Genomic DNA, 20,354 nt, shown 5'->3' on the forward strand with positions numbered 1-20,354 from the left:
TTTTGTTTGTTTCAAGTGCTGGATGTGAATCCTAGGGATCCACCCACATCCTACACTGGAGTTACACTCCTAGTAAATAACATGCTTCATAGCAAATAGTAACAGCTTGAGCTCTGCCAACCCAGAGGGAAAAGCTTTACTACCAAATGCAATCTATGAAAACAGATTGATGGAACAGGGTAAGTTATATGAACTGCCAACTGCCTTTGGGTTTCTGCCCCTGCTGTTAAGTAAGAAAGACACTGTCTCTTTAACACATTCTGTAGACTGGGAGAGGAACATGGGCATGTTTTTATTAAAGAGCTTATCAAAGAAATGCTTTACATTAAGACCAAGAAAGAATAGCTCTGTTTTATTGTCAATATTTAATATGCTCCATTTGATATCAAAATTTAATTCAATGCTTTCAATTGACAAACATCAGAAGCTACTTTTACTAATCCTTGCTAATTTTTAAGCTCCCTGGATGTTGCACACAGTGCCAATCAATCCAGCAGCTGGGAGAAGCCTCCAGCACACAGCCCATTTCACATTAAACAGGGTAAATGCATATGGGATCTTGCCTAGGGATGTGCCGTCAAACATTTTCGTAATTACTCACTAGCTGTCAAACTTGAATTAAGGGCATCTATGTATAGTTTCTTCACTCTGCCACAGCAGACTTAATATGAAATGGAAGAACTTTGGAATAAAAGTCCCAAACAGTTGGGTATGGTGCCTTTGGCAGTTGCTGAAGATATCAAGACAAGCTGAAATTAATCCCACTGAACACCTACCCCAAACTAGGCCTCAGATGCTATGCAATTATTTTCCAACATTCAAGTGCACCAGATCATCCTAACACAGACACACATGTTGTGTCATGGTACACTCTTAGGTAAATTTGGCTGGGAGGTGGTCTCTGGTTAATCTGAAACACAATCGGAGACCATTTCTACTCCACACACAAGTCTCACTCTGTCAAAACTGAGTACACCACACCTCAAAAAAGACCAAGGGCACACATGACCATGCTCAATGGAAGAAGTTGTCACCTTGGGTTAAAAACTAGCAAGCAGAAGTAATATACTTACATGAGGAAGTATTTGCGCCTTCTGTTGATACTGATATTCTAATGGGAGACTCTATAAGACATAAAAATGGAGTGAAGCTTTATTGAATCATGCCACTTGAAAATTTTGAAGTTGCCAGGCTCTGGAATTGCCTTGAAAAGCTGTGCTAAAAAGCAGTGCAATAGCCAAACAGCAACATCCTTAAAATATGAAGATGCACACACAATGCAAGGGCTGCAGAGAGATGCCCCTTCTCTGAAGACTTCTCAAAGAGACAGGAAAGGAAAGCGCACCCTGGGAAGGGCATCCACAGATGTGTGAAATGAGCTTTGGAGAAAAATTAATCTTAGCAAGCCTACACTACAGGTGAACTATACCATTCCTTAGTTACAGGCTTGAAGTTGAAAAGAATACCCCTACAACAGAAGGGTCAACTTTCACACATTCAATTAAGAAGAGTGGAAATATTGCCAGGCAATTTGGATCAGCAGAAACATCCTGACCAACAACAGTGCCAAATAAAGTCCATGCAAGTCCCACTGCAGCAGTCACACGAGGAGCCAACAGAACATGCTGAACAAGCAAATAAGTTAGGGATGTACAAGATTTGCTTAGGTAGCAAGGATGGAGGAAGAAAAACCAACACTTTAGTACTGACAGAGCATAAGGAATGCAGGGAGAAAAAAAAAATGAGACCTAAAAAATTTTAGCCCTAGGAAATCAAGAAAAAACAAACAAACAAACAAAAAACAAAAAAACCTTAGTATCAAAGAAAGTTGAAATTCAACAGCTAGAGTATCATATTCAGGTCACATTTCAGGAAATATTAAAGACAGTCTAACTTCCCTAGAGAAGCACATTAGACCTTTAAAAGCCCATTTCCCTAACCATGTCTACTGGTCTTGATAATGAAATCCTTACATTGCACAAATATATGAAGGGAAGGTAAAGGAACTGACTTAATGCTTCATCCCCAGCCCCCTTCTCTCAGATTCTGAATAGTGGTTTTGAAGGAAAGGGGAAATACTAAGGGGGAAAGTAAAAGGAGGCTGTGTAGGGTTCTCTGGACTGCTACAGTCTTAAAATGGTATGACTAAGGTGAGAGATATCAACTATGCCAAACCATGAATAGGGTGGGGAGCTGTGCCAACAGCACTGAGCTCCAGGAACCCATCCTCCTCCTTCCCAAGTCATACAACTTAATGTACCTAGCACTTTACTTTTATCATCTGTAAAATGAGGGAAAATAATGACTTGTCTCATGGTTCTGTTAAAATTGTCAAATGAGTTACAATCTTGGTAGATTGAAAGGAACCAGTTTAAAGCCATTTATCACTATTACCCAAAGAGAGAACATGAATTTGAAAGAGGGAAAGGAGAGGTGTATCAGAGACTTGGGAGGAGGGGAGGGAAGGGGAAGATTATGTAATCATATTATATCCCCCCCCCCAAAATGAAAGGAATTACAAAAAGGAAATGTGTTTTCAATCTAAACTGCCCACAAATTTACTAATACTAATTTTTGGATTTCCTAATATTTTCATAACCACAAAATCATAGAAAATAAAGTTGAGTGTACTTCTCACCCCTCATCAAGGAGATTTCTCATTGTAATAGATGGAGACCATTGCAGAAAAACACAATCAAACTGCAGAATAGAGACACTCAGCCCCAATGGGTATACATACAAAACACTCCCACACCTCAGGCTTGCAGAATGCTGCAGAAGAAGTGGGTGGAAGGATTATATAAAAGTCAGAGGCTCAGAGAGTTGTGGTAAGACTCCTAGTCATCTGAGAAATTACACCCATAAAGTCTCATCAACATAACTGCCTAAACATGAGCTGAACATGGACAGCAACAAACATACTAAAGTGGACAGAGGAAAGCCCACAAGACCTCAGCCCTACATAAAGAACTACAGGCAACCAGGGAAAGCTGTGAGTGGGAGAAATAGTCTTCCCCAGGGAAAAGTACACCAAATGGATATCCAATACCACATTGTCAGCCCTGAAAATATGTATGCAAATAACATTATACAGATTAAACAGGTTATATTTAGGAATAAATATATCAATGATTAATGAAAACAGAAGCATGCATTTGAAAGAGATCAAGGAAGGGCATATGAGAGGGTCTGGGGAGGGGAAGAAATGATATAACTATTTATAATCTCAAAAAACTGAATAGCATGACATGGTGGTATATGGATATATCCCTAGTTCTATGGAAGAGGCAAGAGGATCCCAAGAGAGATGCTGGGCTGAGCCACATAGCAAATTTCTGTCTCAAAAACAATTAAAAACATAGCAGATGAAGTCATTCCAGAACTAACTAGTAGACCAACCAGTGAATTCTGGTTATATATAGATTTGTTGAGCTGGGAGATAATTAGCTTGTGTCTTCCAGCCTGCAACTACCACCAGCAAATATTATAGGCAAAAATGAAAATAAATGGAACATTACAATAACATTTTTAAAAAGTCAAGGATTTTGTTGTTCCAAATTTAGTGAACCAGAACTTGTCAACAGCATCCCAAAGGTCAGACATCAGATTCTGGGTCCACTGTCTAGGTACATAGTCTCATTCTAATGGGTAGTCCAAGCAACCAAGAAAAGGATGCTGAAAGAGAAAATCTGATCTTGTACCCTTAAGTTTCTCTTCTACTTGTCTAATATCATCAAGAAGCATGTAGATATGATCTCTTTCTTTCCTATCAGTATCTTGAGCCACCACTCAGGCAAACAGCAAAGAAACATCTTCCTTAAGTAAAATTCAAAAAGGCAGAAGGAAGCTGAGAAGAAAACACTGGAGTATAAGGCAAGAACAGCAGAAATTTGGGTGCAAAGGGAGTGCTGATTAGTATGAAGAGCAGCCAGCAGTTAAGCCTCTCACATTGGTTAGTAAAACTTGCCAGGCTCCTTTCCTTACCTGAGGACACATATGCTCTTTCAGTTGAGGCTGGCATGCCAGTGATGAACTCTGCAAAAAAGAAAAGGTGACAGGCGATTATGGTGTACAGCAGGAGGCTGGGATCTTGGGCCATTGCCTGCCTTCCAACCGAAAATAAGTGTGAGGAAGGAGCACTGCATGAAGACAGCCCAGAAAATAGTTCTTCTTTTGTGGGGGAAGGGAGTGCGATGAATTACGCTAAGTAGTTATGAGGAACCGTTTGCTCCTTCTGGGGTGAATGAGGAAGAATACACTAAAGAGACAGACAGTGGGTTTCTTGGAAAGGAAAAAAAGAAATGGGGAATTAAGAGCGTCAAAGCCATTGTCATACCAAACCCCAACCTAGGTCATTTCTAATGTTGAAGAGTTTGAAAAATTACTGTTTTGTTAAAAAATAAAAGCAAGTAGTGTTTCTGTCGAGACTGACAAACAACATCAAGTTCTGGCATGGAACTCTTCAAATGGCTAGAATTGATCAAGATGGGATATTATCATCTGATACATGTTGGCTACTCTGGACAGGGCATATGTGAACAGGTAATTTCCTGAAGGCATGAAGGATAAACTTGCATAGTAGAGAACACCATTACTCTGAGAACTACAAGACTTGTTTAAGAATCTAAAATTGCTTTCTTAAAGCTCTAAGGATGTACTAAAGGGGGATTTATACTGTCTGTATAGTTAAGTATTTAGTACTAACACTGGCTTTAGATGGTTAGATTCTAATATTATTTTTAAAGGCAGATTCATGATACTAGGATGGTACAATGGTAAAATGAAGGAATCATTCAACCTTGACTGTGTATAATTTATCAAATGTTTTATACTCTCACCCTCCTTAACCAGGAAAATCATAAACCAAGTCTCATGTGATGTCAGCTACCACACAAAAATTACTACATATGCCTAAAACTCCTAGAAGGTCATACACACTACCATTTTAAGTCAAATTAATACCTAGTTAATCATAGAGTGACATGTGCTCATTACCAGTGCAATCTTTTTTTAAACACAGATGCTACCTTGATGGGACCAGCCTAGCAGAAAGAAGAATCGATTGAAGTGATAATATTCCTTCAACTTCTGAATTTCTTTAGGGACAAAAGAATTTGAGGAACTAGACGGAAGAAAGCCATGTGAGATTTGGGAGAGATGGTCAAGTGTCATAGTCCAGAAATGTGAATTCTGTAAATCCCAGAGGCTAACTTCTTAGTGCAGTCAGTGTGGATGGTCAAGGGTTCTAAAATCAATCATTGGCAGAGTAAGGTTGTTTTCATAACATCCAGGTTTCCTACAACAGTTCTTATGCTCACTAGAAATGGGACCAAGTAAAGGAGATTTGAGTATGAGGGATTTGTCTGTCTCCCTTAGAACTTTCTCATGCAAGGGCAGTAGAGAGGCTGTTCTTAGCTGGACCAGTAGTGACAGCTGTTCCTGAAACAGCAACAAATAGCTCTATAGAGTTAGGCTGTAGACAATAAAATAAAATTGCTCATCTTTGGAAACATGTAATCTGAGGAAACTTTTTGAATCCAAGGTTCACAATAGTTGTTCCTCTATAGACATGCCTGGACTGCTTTCAAAGCAATGCTCTGAAACCTTGCACCCACATTAAAAAATGCCTCCTCCTTCTGCCCTTCAGAATGCATCAACGACTTGACCACCACATTGCCTGACAAGGGTAGGGCAAAGACCCAAGTCCAACCTGATATCAAAAATTTCTTCACATGTATTTTTGGCAAAACATCTGGTTGTCTACTGTGACCTTCCAAGATTTAAAAAAGAAAAGATAAGCCAGAAAAAAAGACCTCAGAGTGGAGTACAGGTTAACCATAACTTCCTTTTGTGATCTAATATTGAGTGCTGCATTAGACAAATGTTCATAGGAACAAATGGTTGCAGCAGTTACACCTTTACACGATGCTCCTAAAAATAATGCCCTTCCTAAATTAGATAATTATCCTGGAGACCTTTAAAACCTCTTTAATGACTGTGGCTTTGTAAAAATACTTCCTGAATTAATATTGAGGAAATGTAAGATCAGAGTTTAACAAAGGACTTATATTTTAAAAATAGTTATTTGAAAAAGATCCTTGCTATTAAGAAATGTTAATCCTATTGATTAACAGAATGCAGGAAAAAAAGTTTTCCCTGTGTGCAGAGTTCAAGGATTTAAACAAACAAATGAACAACAACAACAATAAAAATCCTCTTTGTTTTCAGCGTGATTAATATTCTACATTTCACTTACAGATTTAAATTTTTTATATTCCAAAATTTAAGTCCTACAGTCTGCTTGATTAGCAGTTAAGCAATGTATTTTAGCATAGTAAGTTAGTCAGGAGGCAAAGGCAAACAGTTCTCCTAGAGTTCCAGGACGATCTGGTCTATATAGCAAGTTCTAGACCAGTCAGAGCTACACAGTGGGACCTTGTCTCAAAGTGACAGTTACATAAATAAAAATAAAGAAAACCTACTTGATATTCTTCTCAGTGTGACTCCACATGCTGTTCACCAACATATTTCCCACAACACTGTTAGGAAGAAGGGGTAAGTGCTAACTAATCCCGTGACCCACATGTGTCAATGTTTTCAAACAAAGTGATAAAGTATTTGAACTTTTTAAAAATATGTTTTTCTGTTTCTCAAATGGAACAGCAATGGCCATGAGCCCAATTATTCCTATGGGAGCTTGAATCTTACATAAGTTTTCTTCAAAAAGAAAAACCAAGATATGACTGAGTAGTTGCACATTCTCCCATAGTAACCTTTGAAAAGATAGCATTACTTAATTAATGGACAAACCAATTATGTCTGTAGTTCTCTTCTTTGCCCCTTTATTCTAACATCCAATTGTTTTCCTAGAGCTTGTTAGCTAAGAATTAATTGTGAAATTAGGATTTCTTAGAGAAAAATCAAGCCAAATAACTAGATAAAAATGAGTTCAGAGCGTATGGGCTGAGAGAAAATTTGTGTGACCTTCTTCCTTGCCAATATGCATTTTGTAATTCACCATAGGAAGATTAAAACCTGCCATAATGTTTCTATGAAAATCAACATTAGACACCAGCAGTATGCATAGGTTTACACATGTTTGCACAAGCAAAGTCTTCTTTCAAATTCCACAAAGCAGTGTAAAGGCATTAGAGAAGGCAAAAGAAAAACCAATTCTTCAAATGTAGCTTAATAAATGATGACTCTATGTGTGTTCTTTTCTAAGTGCTTAAATATTTTGGCAATGTGCTCACCACTTCACTGAAGCAAATAAAAACAAGCACAAGGAATTTCATAAATTTTTATTATTTCATTTAGATCCAGTTGCTCATCTAAATAGCTCTACATAGCCACACTGGGGTGGGGCTTCACCTCCAGTGGTTAAGAAGTGGACAGGATACATAGCCAGGGATAAATCCTTTGTAAATTCTCTGGGTCTTATGGCATGGTGTGGCACAATCCCTGCTAATCACATCCTTACAAGCACAGATTTTGTTGGGAGATCAGGGCACAGCCATGGTTAAGTGTTAAATCCTAAAGAGTCTCTTAAAGAAAGCCTGGAGATGAATCTATCGAAGCAGGAGGAGATTGAACCAGTTAGTTGGGAATTATAAAGAAGCAGAGATGAAAGCAAGACCATCATGGATAGAGGACATTGTAGGTTGATTTTTTGCTTTTGTAAGTTTCAAAACATCTGGAACAATTGAAAGGTAGAAGAACTAGAAAATAGTCACAGGGTCATGTTGTTTAAGCTCTTTGAGATGCCTTCCTGCAAGTCCACCTCCCCATGGCCAAGCTCTTCTCCCTGGATGCCCCCTCTCTAACACCATTCTCCTCCCTATTCTTGACAAGTCAAAGAATCTGCCTTAACTATCTGTGCACACACGTTCAGATATAGAGTGGACTGCTGTGTACTAGAAAGTAAAAGCAGATTTATGTCACCTTCTGCTATCTAGTACTTTTCTGATTCTAAAATGGTTTATTTCACACTCTAAGAATCATATTTCTTTTCTTTTATGGAAAAAAGCAACTTATCTCATACAACTTACTCTAATCATGTTTTCCCTTTCCCCAAATCCTTCTAGATAGTCTAGACCTTTGCAAGGGTTGAAGGAGGATGACCTCCTCCTCACATCACACCGCTATGGAGTTCTGCATTCTCCCATTCTGATGCTTTTAGTGATTAAGAGCCAGGACTGGACTGAGCAAGTAGCACAGTTGGTAGAGTGTTCATCTAGCATGAATAGGGCCTGTTTTTTTTTTTTTTTTTTTTTTTTTTATCTGCAAAGTCACAGTATTAATAGGCCATAATGGCACAAGCCTATAACCTCAACACTCCAGAGGCAGGAGAAAATGGATCACAAATAGATATAAACCTCTACAGTGGAGGAAGTTCAAGGGCTAACCTGGGCTACAGACACTGTCAGAAAAGCCACCAAGCAAAAGGAGGATATCACAAATGAATACTTAACATAGTCCACAAACTTTATTTTTTGTTAAGAAAAAATAGCTCAATATCATAAATGCTTCTAACCCTCATCTCTCAAAAGTGAAATTTATCAATACTATATATCCCAAGTCATATAGATCATGACTTGAAAATTAATCGGATGGCTCTTTTATGGGAGAAATGTGAAAATGAGTATTGTCAAAGTTTTGCTACCTCCAGACTAACTATAATATAAAAGGACCCCATAAGGTTTTTTTCTAGTATTAATATGGTGGTAGATTATCTCTGTTTTATCCTGTAAACCAGAAGTCATGGAATAATCAATATGATCATTCTAACAAGCAGTGATACCCTAATTTTATTTATCTTGGGATATATAATATGTATAGCTACAAAAATCCAACCTGGGTGTCACAATCATAATTTACAACTTACCATAATAAGACATATTAAAACACAATGAAGAGAAACTTTCAAAACATGACATAGAGACCATGATAGCCTCAAAAAAGAAAAAGGCAAAAATTACTGTTTTCAAGTCATGACCTAAAGCACAGTAAAGAGTAAGCTATTGGAGTTAACTAATCTTTAAATTTTGAGTTTTGTGCAGCAATTCTATAAGATTATATGGAGAATAAATAATAGCAAAACACCCTGCCTAACCTGTGTTGATTGGGAACCAAAGCAAAGCAACATTGTATTTGCTGGTATACATGTTATATAACATTTGCATTTTTAGTGTCTCAAGCATGGCTTCTAAAACTAGTAATTGAAACTACTTATTATCAATTTCCCTTTACTCCCAAAAGAGGGACATATCTAAAGTGAAAAGTAATGGGCTTTGATTACACCACTCTGAAACTTCATTGGAAAGCACAGAGCAGAGCAGGCACTTACCTGGGTTTTCCTGAGCCTGCTCCGTATTTGTCATCCCACTCTCCTTTCCCTGCCATATTGTGTCATGTGAGGATCAAGAGATACAAACCAACTAGGTCTCCTAAGGAATTTAAGTTACCATTGTTTACTCTTCCCATGATGATCTGGCATTTTTGCCTCATTACTCCAAAAGACCATTCCTTGCCATAGATAATTTCTCATCTCTACCGAGAAGCAGAGAAATCAGGATTGGGCTTATAAAAATTCACAATCACTTCAAGCCATAATAGACCTAGTCAGGGGTTTGAAATGACACCAGACAGTTCCAAGGTATGAAGATCATCACTAGGCTCTCATCAGCTCCTAGACATGACCTTCAGAAATCAGATTACTGAGCTATAGAAGACACAAGTCAGCAGCTCCCACCTTCTGATTTCCTATGAGAGCTAAGGGAAGATGTTAATTGGAAGGTAGTACTTCCTGCATCCAACAAATTCATCTGTTATGCAAATCTTCCCTGGAACTACTCTCAGTCAGAAGCCTGAAGCCTTTACAAAGTAGGAAATTCACTGTCTCTCAGGTGCTCCTAGTTTCAAAACTAATAGCCCTAAAAAGTCAATGTATCTAACTTTCTATTAAGTTGGTGTAGTTGCTTAAAAATACACATTGGTCCCAGCACTCGGGAGGTAGAGGCAGGCAGATCTCTGAGTTTGAGGCCAGCCTGGTCTACAAAGTGAGCTCCAGGACAGCCAGAGCTACATAGAGAAACACTGTCTTGAAAAACAACAACAACAACAAAAATGCACATTGGAACATTAAAACTTGTCAGAAATTGCAAATAAATAAAATAGCTGCATTCATGTATGTATGTATGTATGTATGTATGCATGTATGCATTATGTGTATAAAACTCTGTAATTGTACTCTATGGTTGAAAGATCTAAAGACTTGCCTGCCCTTACTAACCAACTTTAAGCAGGTGTGTGTGTGTGTGTGTGTGTGTGTGTTTGAATGTGTGAATGTGTGTATGTGTGTGTGTATATGTATATATCATATATTCATACACAGCCTATCATTACAAGGAATAATAACCTTTTCTGAGGACACAAAAGATGCCTACAATGTTTGGCTTCCTTTCCAATGTCTGTTACTTGTTCATAACAAGATTAACCCATGAATCTCACACATCTCAGTCCTTTTGTAGACTGAGAAACAGCAGACAGCAGCAGGGGGTCTTACCATTTGAGTCGACAATGGTGATATTGGCAGAGGCGCTGTCGTTTCCTAACTTGCTGATCACTTTGCACATATATTCTCCAGAATCAGCCAGTGAGGCTTTGTTAATTCGAAGTTCTGACTTCCTGTAAGATCGAGACCAAAGGAGTGTAAGTGTGTTGCAGAAATTCATCCTTAGCATCTGTAAATAATAAAACATGCTTTCCTGGGTTCAGAATTCTCAAACTTCCCCTTTCTACCCTACACATACAATGTTAAAATATCACTTGCGATCATGTCAGTTCAGTTGTATGTTTCAGACAGACCAAATACATGGTATCACAGTAAACTGAATTTTCTGTCCTCCCTAGATCTAATGTCACCCTGAGAACATACATACAAGTTACACTATAAGGACTGACCAGGTTATATACGGGAACATATATGTAGACAAACATATGGGTGTTATAGTAATTAACAAAAAAAGAGACCATGAAAGGACCTGGAGACCATAAATTTGAAGGAGAGTGGGAAAGGGTAACTGAGAGAGTTCAGAGCTTAGAGGGAAGAAATTATAATCTACATTTAAAACAAAACAAAACAAAAAAAAAAAAAAACGGTTTGAGAAGAGAAAAAAATACTTAAAATGTCTTCTTATAAGCCCAGTAGAAAGGGACAGTTAATGGGGGCTATGGTAAATAAGAATGCTTCTCCATGGAGTAACATCAACTCAAGGTAATTTGTGGAGTAGATTCATCACTTCCAGAGATAGGAAAGGTGTCCTCCCTGAAAATTGCCATTGCTGGGCATAAAGTGCCATTTAAATGGTTCTTGACACTGGAATAAATGTTCCTGCTACCAGTAGCACACTTTTATAACCCCTCAACAAAGTCAATACTCACCACTTCTTTAATGTGGATACTATTGGGATGTGCACTCCTCCTTTACTTTTGTACATGGCCTGCAATTTATGCTATATCTGGACTACAAAAGCTCAGAACTACTAGGATTGGCTCATTGTTTGCAAAGTGATTTATGTTATGGAAATGGATGGAGCTTCCCCAGACTAGCCTAGGCTGACCCAAAGCTCATTACAACAAAGATAGCTTGAATTCATGACTTGGTTTCCCAAGTGATGAGATTATAGGTATGTGCCACCACTCTGGACTTTCAAAGACTGTTAAAGTACTGTTCTATATTCTAGTGTGGCATCTTGGAATCATGCCCTATAGAGTAGACAATGGGGAGAAAAGAGGGCAAGAAAGAAAGATGGCAGCGTTTGTGGTTGCTTTCATGTTTTGCTATTTTCTCCACATTTCATGGTCTTTTGTCACATGGTAATAACCATCAGGTAGAAAATACAGTTCCAAATGTCCTCTTCTCTTCCAACCTAGTAGACAGCATCAATCAAAATCCCAGATGCCTCACAGTCTACCTTTGTGCCTCTGATAGCTCATGATTTCCCCCCACTTAGAGTGCCTTGTGTTGCTACCTTAATGATCTTACTGATCTTCAATGGCCATCTTCAGTTCCAAGCCCTTTGTTAAACGATTCATGATCAAACCATTCAACTGGTCATCCATCTTATCTAGACCCTTGTCATCCCTGCTGCCACTCTTGCAAACCCTTTTTACCACAGTTCCCTCACTATGTGTCCTGTCCAGATGCAGCACATACACTTCAGAGCAGGCAGCCCTCACATTGTCACACTGCACTGTGTCACCCCTGGGATTTCCTCAGGCAATACTGGATACATGGGATACATGGATGAATGGGTCAAAGAAACATTGGGATGTTCCTGCTTATGCCATCCCAGAACCTAACATCCTCAATGCAAACAACAGGAAGTGAGATCCAATGTGAAATGGGCATTGCTAGTTTAAGAAGGTGCAGACCCAGGGCAGCCATGGACAGGTCAATTTGTTAGCTGGTAAGTTACCTCTGTACTAGCTGTAACCCACCCCCCGAAAGAAGTTACCAGGGGGAGGGGGCTCATGGAGTGTAACCATAACAAATGGCTTCTCTTCAAAAACATTGGAAAATATTAGAGATCCCCACCCCCGCCAACTTTCTCAGAACCTTTACTATAACTAACAGACTCTGAATAGCCAGTAAAACAATACATATCATTTAGCTTCTCCCGGCTTACTTAACAAACTCTTTTTCCTTCAGATAGCACACCTATTCACACTTTTGGAAAATAATGGTCCACAAAAGAAGTTGTCAGAAAGATTAACTAGTAATAGCCTTGTTTATCTAAGTAATGAGACCAGCCAGGACTGTTTAAGAAATGAATATCCTTGCATTAACCACAGAGGCTTTTCAAAGAAAACTTTCCCTAAAGTACCTCTAAAAACCAAAATGGACTGCATTTGCAGCAAACATTGTGACAATTAAATATTTGGTGTTAATAATATATAGCAGCCCCTAAAATTATCAAAATGCAACAGTATTAGAATATTACTTTCTCAGGTTATTTGGACACCATGCTAGGCTTTGGGATTTTCTGCTTCCAATGAATTATCAGCTTTGTATATACTTGGTGCACCTGTGATAAGTTTGCTTCATGTTAGATAATTTTAAAGAAAAGACGCATAAGCATAGTACTGTAATAAGTCTTTTCAGCTTGGAAACAGAGCCAAGTTTTCAGACAGAATTTTGCTGTCTGATCATGAAATAACAGATGGTAACAACAAATCAAGAAGAAAACTAGAAAATATCCTGATCTTCAATATCAGAAGAAGAACAAATTCTGAATATGAAAACCAGAGACTTTTAATGTTAAAACCCTAAATTCTAAAGTCAGAAAACTGGAGTAATACTCCAAGACTGTGCAATAACTAAGAAGCCCTGATCTTCCCAATTTATGAATCTAGAAACAAGCCTATATTTGTATATAAAAACCTCTTTCTTGACCCTGAACAATTTAATATTTTAACTATTGGACTGGACTGAACTATAAGAAACATGGTAATTAAATTTCCAGTTGGCATAATCTTTAAAGGATAGTTTGAAAATCTAAATTCTCCTAATAGGCCTGGCCCATGCTTCCTGGAATACAAACACAAGTAATATAATCAAACACTATGTTGGACAGAGGGATTGGGGAGTGGGGTGAAGCACTAGTCTATGTTCAAAAAAAAAAATATTTCACTAAACAATGGAAAAAGGTTTCTTTATATGAGTGCTTCTCAGTAGTTTCATACAACCCTGTACGGTCATTTCCAAGCTTGGCATTACATGTGGCCCTACAATTGATGCTACAGAGCCTGCCCAAGGGAATCCAGAACAGAACATCAACAGTCCAGGACCAAGATTGAGCTTAATTGAGACATGTGTAACAGATACAACCAGATTCAGAAACCAGTGTAGAAATACACTTGTGGCAAGAGACACATCAACTACAATGCACAGAGAAAAGAAGGCTTTCAAGTGGCCTATCTTTGTGCCACCAGCCTTTTAAAGGCATCTTTTCAAAATCTGAGAAAAAGAAAGAAAAATGCACTTTCTCTTAGGTGAAATGAACATTAAAGCAGAACACAAAATCAAATTGGTTAGGAGTCCCAGTACATTTGGAACCAGCTGGGTCATAGCTGAAACCCTGAAGTCTATTTTTGAGTGACAGCTGATGAACAAAACCAGTAACTAGAAGACTTTAGAAGAAAGTGATTGCAATGGAGCATAATGACTTTTGAATGTACGACTGGACTACTACCTGGAAAAAGAAGTGACTTAAGAGTGGCCAAGTAAGTGTCCTATGAAAACTGAGCCTCATAGGGAAAATACAAGGTGGTCTTAGGAGGGGCCCTTGGGAACCCAGGACCAGATAAGAAATCTATGAAAGAGTTAGGTGAGACCCAAGACTGGAGAACCATTTGCCAAGAGCGCTCTTAAAGGGACTCCATGTTCATAGCTCATGAGTGTGTGATGTGTGGGTGTATTGTGTGTGCATATATGCCTGTCTCCAATTCTGCTTCAGATGTCAACCTGCTCTCTATGACAAGGATGCGGGAAGATGAGGGGAACTTCTTAGCAGAACCAGGCACTATATTGAATGTCCACATAAACCATACAAATAGGGTTCCTTACGTACTATTCCCATGGCCTGCCAAAGTACTTCTGCAGCTAAGTAAGAAAAGGACTATGCATGAACTTTTCTGATATAGAGCTCTTCATCTAAAATGTGGCCACTGAAAACAACAGAACATCCCTTCATTCATTCGCTCATTCATTCATTCATTCATTCATTCATTATCTCTCTGTTTGTGCAGGGGAGCTCTTTCCATCATCCATGTGTAGAAGTCAGAGGACAACCTGTGGGATTTGGTTCTCTCTGTCTACCTTTGTATGGGTTCTTAGGGTTGATCACAGGTCACCAGGCTTGGTGGCAAGAACCTTTATCACACCGAGCCATCTCACCAGCCCCAAAGCACGTATCAGTAAAATCTTCAAAAGTGCTTTTGAATAAGCTAAACCACTTCCAGATCAAATTAAAATACGAGCTGAAATGAAAATCTGAAGCAAAACTGGGGTTATATAAACATGTATGAAACTGACAAGGAATAGAAGTGTGCCTTTCACAAAGCTAATCCAGACCAGATATTTCAGGGAGGCCAATCTGACAGGCCCAAAGCCTTCAACTAGTTTTCCTAATCCAAATTATCCACCAGGCACAGACAACAAGAATAGAGACAGACAAACAGATACACAACACGGAGTGGTTCCCATTTCTTTTAATCGGTCCCACACGTGGCTTACCTAATAAAACAAACAGGGGTTTAAATGGTACTTTGAACTCACAGGAAGAACATACAGAAAAGATGTTTCTAAGAGGAGGCAGGATCCAAGAAGAACATGAGTTTGCACAAAGACAGAAAATGTCCTTTGGTATGAAATCTTTTCATAACACTAAGGGATTAAAAGGAAATTTTAGCTGTCATATACAATCTAGAAAATAAAAGAGGAAAAAGGCTTAGACTAACGACTGCAAGAGTTAACATTTGATATAAACAGACTCCCAGGGAAATCCTACACCTCAAATGAAAATTCACCTCTGTTTGGTTGTTCACAGTGAAAGATTAAATTTAAGTCATGTGGCCAGCCAATCAATGCAAGATATTCCCAGTTTCAGGACCTAGGTACCAAAAAGTAGTATGCCTATTTAAACATGAAAAGTAACAATAGGTTTTACTGATAGCCTGAGCTGATTCTAACCCCTGTTGTCTGGCTTCATATAACAAAATTACAAGTACTTGTGAAATTAACATGAACATTGAAGTCAGGTTTATTTACATTCTAGGCTTATTTATTAACATTATAATCTATAGAAAGAAAGTTGACATAAGTTCATTCTTAAGAGGGCAGTTGTTTTTAAACCAGTGCAATAATAATGATATTCATTCTATTTATTTATAGGATAAAAAAAATAGAGCATTTTTCTCAGGTTAAACTTGGATCTTGTTGGCTACTCCGAAATCTGACAGCAATAATGTGGAAGAGTTTTAGAAATGACAAGTCTTCTGATTGTTAAAATAGATGAGCTGACCTACTAAGCAGCCACCTACCTGACACAAAGCATGCCTTAATTTTAGCTCAAATATATAAGATCATTTTGTGCCAAGAGTAGTTTACAGCCACATAGCTTGAACAAATTCCTCCTCATTTACTTCTTTGCAGCGACACTGGAATTAAAGTGAATAATTTCTGAACGTTGGCCTTTCTGATGTGGGAATTATATTAGTATGTAGACAGTGTTCAGGGCTGTCTGGACCTATGCAGCCAATATGAAAATGCCTTCCTGAATGCAAATGTTACTTTATATGTTATGCCAGCCAAGCAACTGAATAAGACTTTAAGTGCACACATGTCCTTTTCAGAAACATGCTCAAGTTAGTCTTCTCACATTTTAATTCCTTTTCTACCTTATTTAACCAATTGTACTTGCTTCTTTCCATGTAAGATGGAGTGTGAGTCTTCAAAAAGTTTCTGTTCCTCTTCAGCTCACATCAACCTGCCCAAGTAGTGGCTCCAACTGTGTATCAGCACAGTCTGGAATTCCCATGTTTTATTAGGACTTAACTAAATCGTCTCTATACAATCATATGACTGGCTGGCCTATGCACAGAAATGAGGCCTTCTACCTCTTTTATTTGGCTACAACCCTTGCATAAAGCTCTTAAATATTGCTGCTATCACTGGGCCAGCTCTCAACTACGAATGAGAACTTACTTGGCTAGTACATATAACTTAATTTGCATAATTGATGAAATCAGAACAAATAGTCAAACCTGTTCAACCCAGTATCTACAAATATCTTTTGTCTTAAGTGTGATTAAGAATCATGCTTATCTTTTCAAATCTCCCACTGTTACTCCTTCTTCCTGCATAATTCCTACTTGCATAGACAGCAGGGCATAAGAACCACGTTTGACTCTCAAGTTTTCTTTTTTTCCTAGACAGCTAGATAGGATCATGCTACATAGCTCTGCTAGCCTCAATCATGTGGTGATTTTGCTGCCTTAGCCTTCCAAAGCTGGGCTTAGAAGTGTACACCAGGCTTGACTTTCAGTTTTCCAATCTACAAAATAGTCATCACACAACTGCTCAACTGCCTCTTTACTATACATTGGAATACTGTTGTTGCTTCTGAGCAATGTTGTGTTAAAAGGGTGTCTTGGCTCTTTACATTAACTACGTGTTGTATCTCTGAACTACCAGCTGCTGCAGAATGTGATACCCAGCCCTCTTTCCCGCACATTATCCTTCCAAATCCACAGATCGTGCTGATATGATCAATAGCAGGAGTAAGTTGTCTAATTAATAAAGCCATGAGAACCAGGAAAAAGATTATTATCATCAGAGTAATTAGACAGTTTGATAACATTCAATTACATTCAAGTTAGAATCATTTTGTTCTCCCTTGTTCATGTGTGTGACAACTTTTTGGTAGACAGCCTATGAAATCAACAGAAAGAAAGGGCAGATTTCTGCTGTTCCTTTTGTTATAAAACCTTAGTCTTCAGGGGTCTTCTGAGATATCAGTGAATAATACCTCTCAGAGCTGAGAACCACATTAAAGGTGTCATATCAATTAATCAATTTCTAAGAAAAAAAAATATGTAACAGGCTATTCTCTTCCCTGATTTCCTCAAAATGCCTTTTAGTCTTTGTGGAAGCAATTCTTTTTAAAGTGCATTGGTGTTTTGCCTGCACATATGTCTGTGTGAGGATGCCTGGTCCCCTAGAACTGAATAAAGTTACAGAAGAGTTTTAGGCTGTTATGTGGGTGCTGGAAATTGGAGCCAGTCCTCTGGAAGAGCAGTCAGTGCTCTTAACTGCTAAGCCATCTCTCCAATTCAGTGAAGGCAAGTCTTAAAGAAGGAAGTACACTTAAATGAATATTGCTGGGATACTAAGAGCTATATTAGCTCAGAATAGATATCTAATGTAGCCACTGAAGTATCACAGGTTTTACATGGAGTGCCTCAAACATGGCCGTGCTCAAGGAGATAGAAAATGTAAGGTTCTTGTTCCCAAAGACTACAACATTATTTAAATATGCTATAGTGTTGGTGGACTTTAATAGAATTGTTGGCTAAAAATTCTTATTATATAAGGCATAATTATATGTTAAACCTTTGTCTGAAAATAATATAAACTCACTGCATTATAAATGGAGGTAATTATTGAGCTTTATAATGATTCTGGTATTTTGACTGCATTAGACTTTAACACTAAAACATCACTTGCCTTATTTTAAGGAGACTGAATCTTATGTTTCATGCTATTACATTAGCTGCCACTAATTTCACCTTCCTCCTTCCCTACCAGCCCCATATGACCTCCTACAGCTTGCGTTTCAGCTTCCCATTTCTTCATTAAAAGTTGTAAGAATTATAAACTCCCAAGTTCTTTCCTATTTGATATGACAATCTCTGAACACTATACAATAATAATAATAATAATAAACCCTTTCCATTCATCATATATCACACTTCACAGTAAATTCAATACTAGGGTCTATATAATTTTCTGTCCTCTATTATCCTATTGCTCTTAGCACAGATTCCATTAGTAAGTGCACTTGACTCACCCTGGCTTTTTCTGAATCTTGATGTTTTGTGGTTTAGTTTTTTTGTTCAGCTCACTCCCATTCTTAAACCATTTGAATCTGAGTTCAGGGTATTCGGAACTGGTCTCACACCGAAGCACCAGCTTGGAACCTGCAGCTGACTCCTGGCTTTTCATCTCTTTCAATCGGGGAGGCAAGGCTGTAAAAAGAAAGGGAGAAGAGAAACTGTGGTCATTTGGCCTTTCAAAAAGAAAGGTATTAATGTTGAATGAACTTGATGAGGTCCCAATACCAAAAGTTTTACTAACCAAGGCAAAATAATAATAATTAATAATAATAATAAATTTAAATGAGTAGGCCAAAATGGATCCCAACTAGGAGAAAAATAAAATATCCAAACAAGAGCACAGAGCAGGGGGTTTGGAGGGACACCTGGATGATAAACTCATTCCTAAAACATTCTCAGTAGCTGCTCCCTTGGTTCAACACAGGCAGTGCTAAGATGGGGATGGGGCCAAGCTTTGTATTCGGAGCTGCATGGCCCCATCCACATCACATCTGAATACCTCCATACAATGGCACCGGGAGCATCGTGCCCATTTATCAGTTAGATACTGATTTCAGAGTAAATTCAAGTCTATTTTCTCTTTCCTCTTGGTTGTGATATTTGTACAAAGTAGAATGGAGCTCATCTCATTAAGCATCACAGGTGCCTGCCCCCCCGCCGCCCCCCCCCCCCGCTCCAATTCTGTAAGATGCAACATCCTTAGGCAACATCACTCCTGACTGGGCCTTCAGTTGCTACCCCAGAGACAGTGAGTGACTGAGGCCTCCAGATGCCCACTGCTGCCATGTCCTGGACACTGCATTTCCAAATCTTCAGGACAGAAGCTGTGAATAGCTAAATTGTGCTACTTTACACTATCCTGCAAAGGACATATATCATTGTTATTTATATAAAACTGTCTATTGCTAGAAATGTGTATAGATAAAATCACACAGTAATGAGTAAGTAGTAAAGCAGAGTACACAGGAAGCCAGACTACCACGAAGCTGAGTGACAGTGACAAGTATGTGTGGTGGCTTGTCATAAGTGTCTACAAGGTATATTTGATTTTTATAATAACATATTTCCAATTAAAGAATAAACAGATGGCTTTTCATCTACACACACAAATTTACTTAATGATCAACCATCACAGAACCGGAGACCTCAACAGCTCATAGTTTCCGCTGAGTCTTGCAAAGGCCAGCGACAAAGTCTACTTTTCTGCTCAGTTCAGGAATTAACAGGAAATCCCAGAAAACAAACCCAACTGAAGCAGACTCTGCCTCACCAGCCCAGTGCATAATTACTCCCTGGGTAAGGACCCAGAGTCCAGGGACACAGTCAAGGTCACCTTACACACAAACAGAAAGTAGATACCTTGCCCACTCCAGCTATTTGTTTTTCTACAACTCTTCCCTTATGAGGCAAACCTCAAAACTGTCAGAAGTGAGCATAGGTATTAAAGTGAAAACCTTTGAATGCTGCAGTTTCTTAGAAGTACCCCTGTAAATACACAACCTCACTTCTTTGGGTATTGCAGCAGGGACCTACTTAGGCAGACTCGGGAAGGGACTAGAAGACTCAGCTAGTCCCAGCTTTCAGTACTACTTGACGATTATGTCTGCCTTGTTTTTGTTTTAACCACCATCATTGCCTACTTTTTCTTGACAGCTTCAAAGTAAAACTTGCTTTCT

General features: G+C 38.5%; 1 protein-coding gene across 7 annotated transcripts in view; it reads right to left on the reverse strand.

Annotated features, from left to right (window-relative positions):
- The window catches only part of Nrg1 (neuregulin 1), a 181,431-nt gene that overhangs the window by 125,377 nt on the left and 35,700 nt on the right, over positions 1–20,354 (reverse strand). For 5 of the 7 annotated variants that reach the window (XM_051182242.1, XM_051182240.1, XM_051182241.1 and 2 more), the window contains exons 2-5: positions 18,633–18,810; positions 10,565–10,686; positions 3,985–4,035; positions 1,074–1,124 (exon numbers count right to left, since the gene is read on the reverse strand). In XM_051182242.1, the coding sequence (XP_051038199.1) occupies positions 1,074–1,124; positions 3,985–4,035; positions 10,565–10,686; positions 18,633–18,810 (402 nt within the window). The remainder of the gene's footprint in view (positions 1–1,073; positions 1,125–3,984; positions 4,036–10,564; positions 10,687–18,632; positions 18,811–20,354) is intronic. The other 2 variants (XM_051182245.1, XM_051182243.1) reach the window with 1 other exon arrangement.

The sequence above is a fragment of the Phodopus roborovskii genome, unplaced genomic scaffold (assembly GCF_943737965.1).
Source record: "Phodopus roborovskii unplaced genomic scaffold, PHOROB, whole genome shotgun sequence".
NCBI lineage: Eukaryota > Metazoa > Chordata > Mammalia > Rodentia > Cricetidae > Phodopus > Phodopus roborovskii.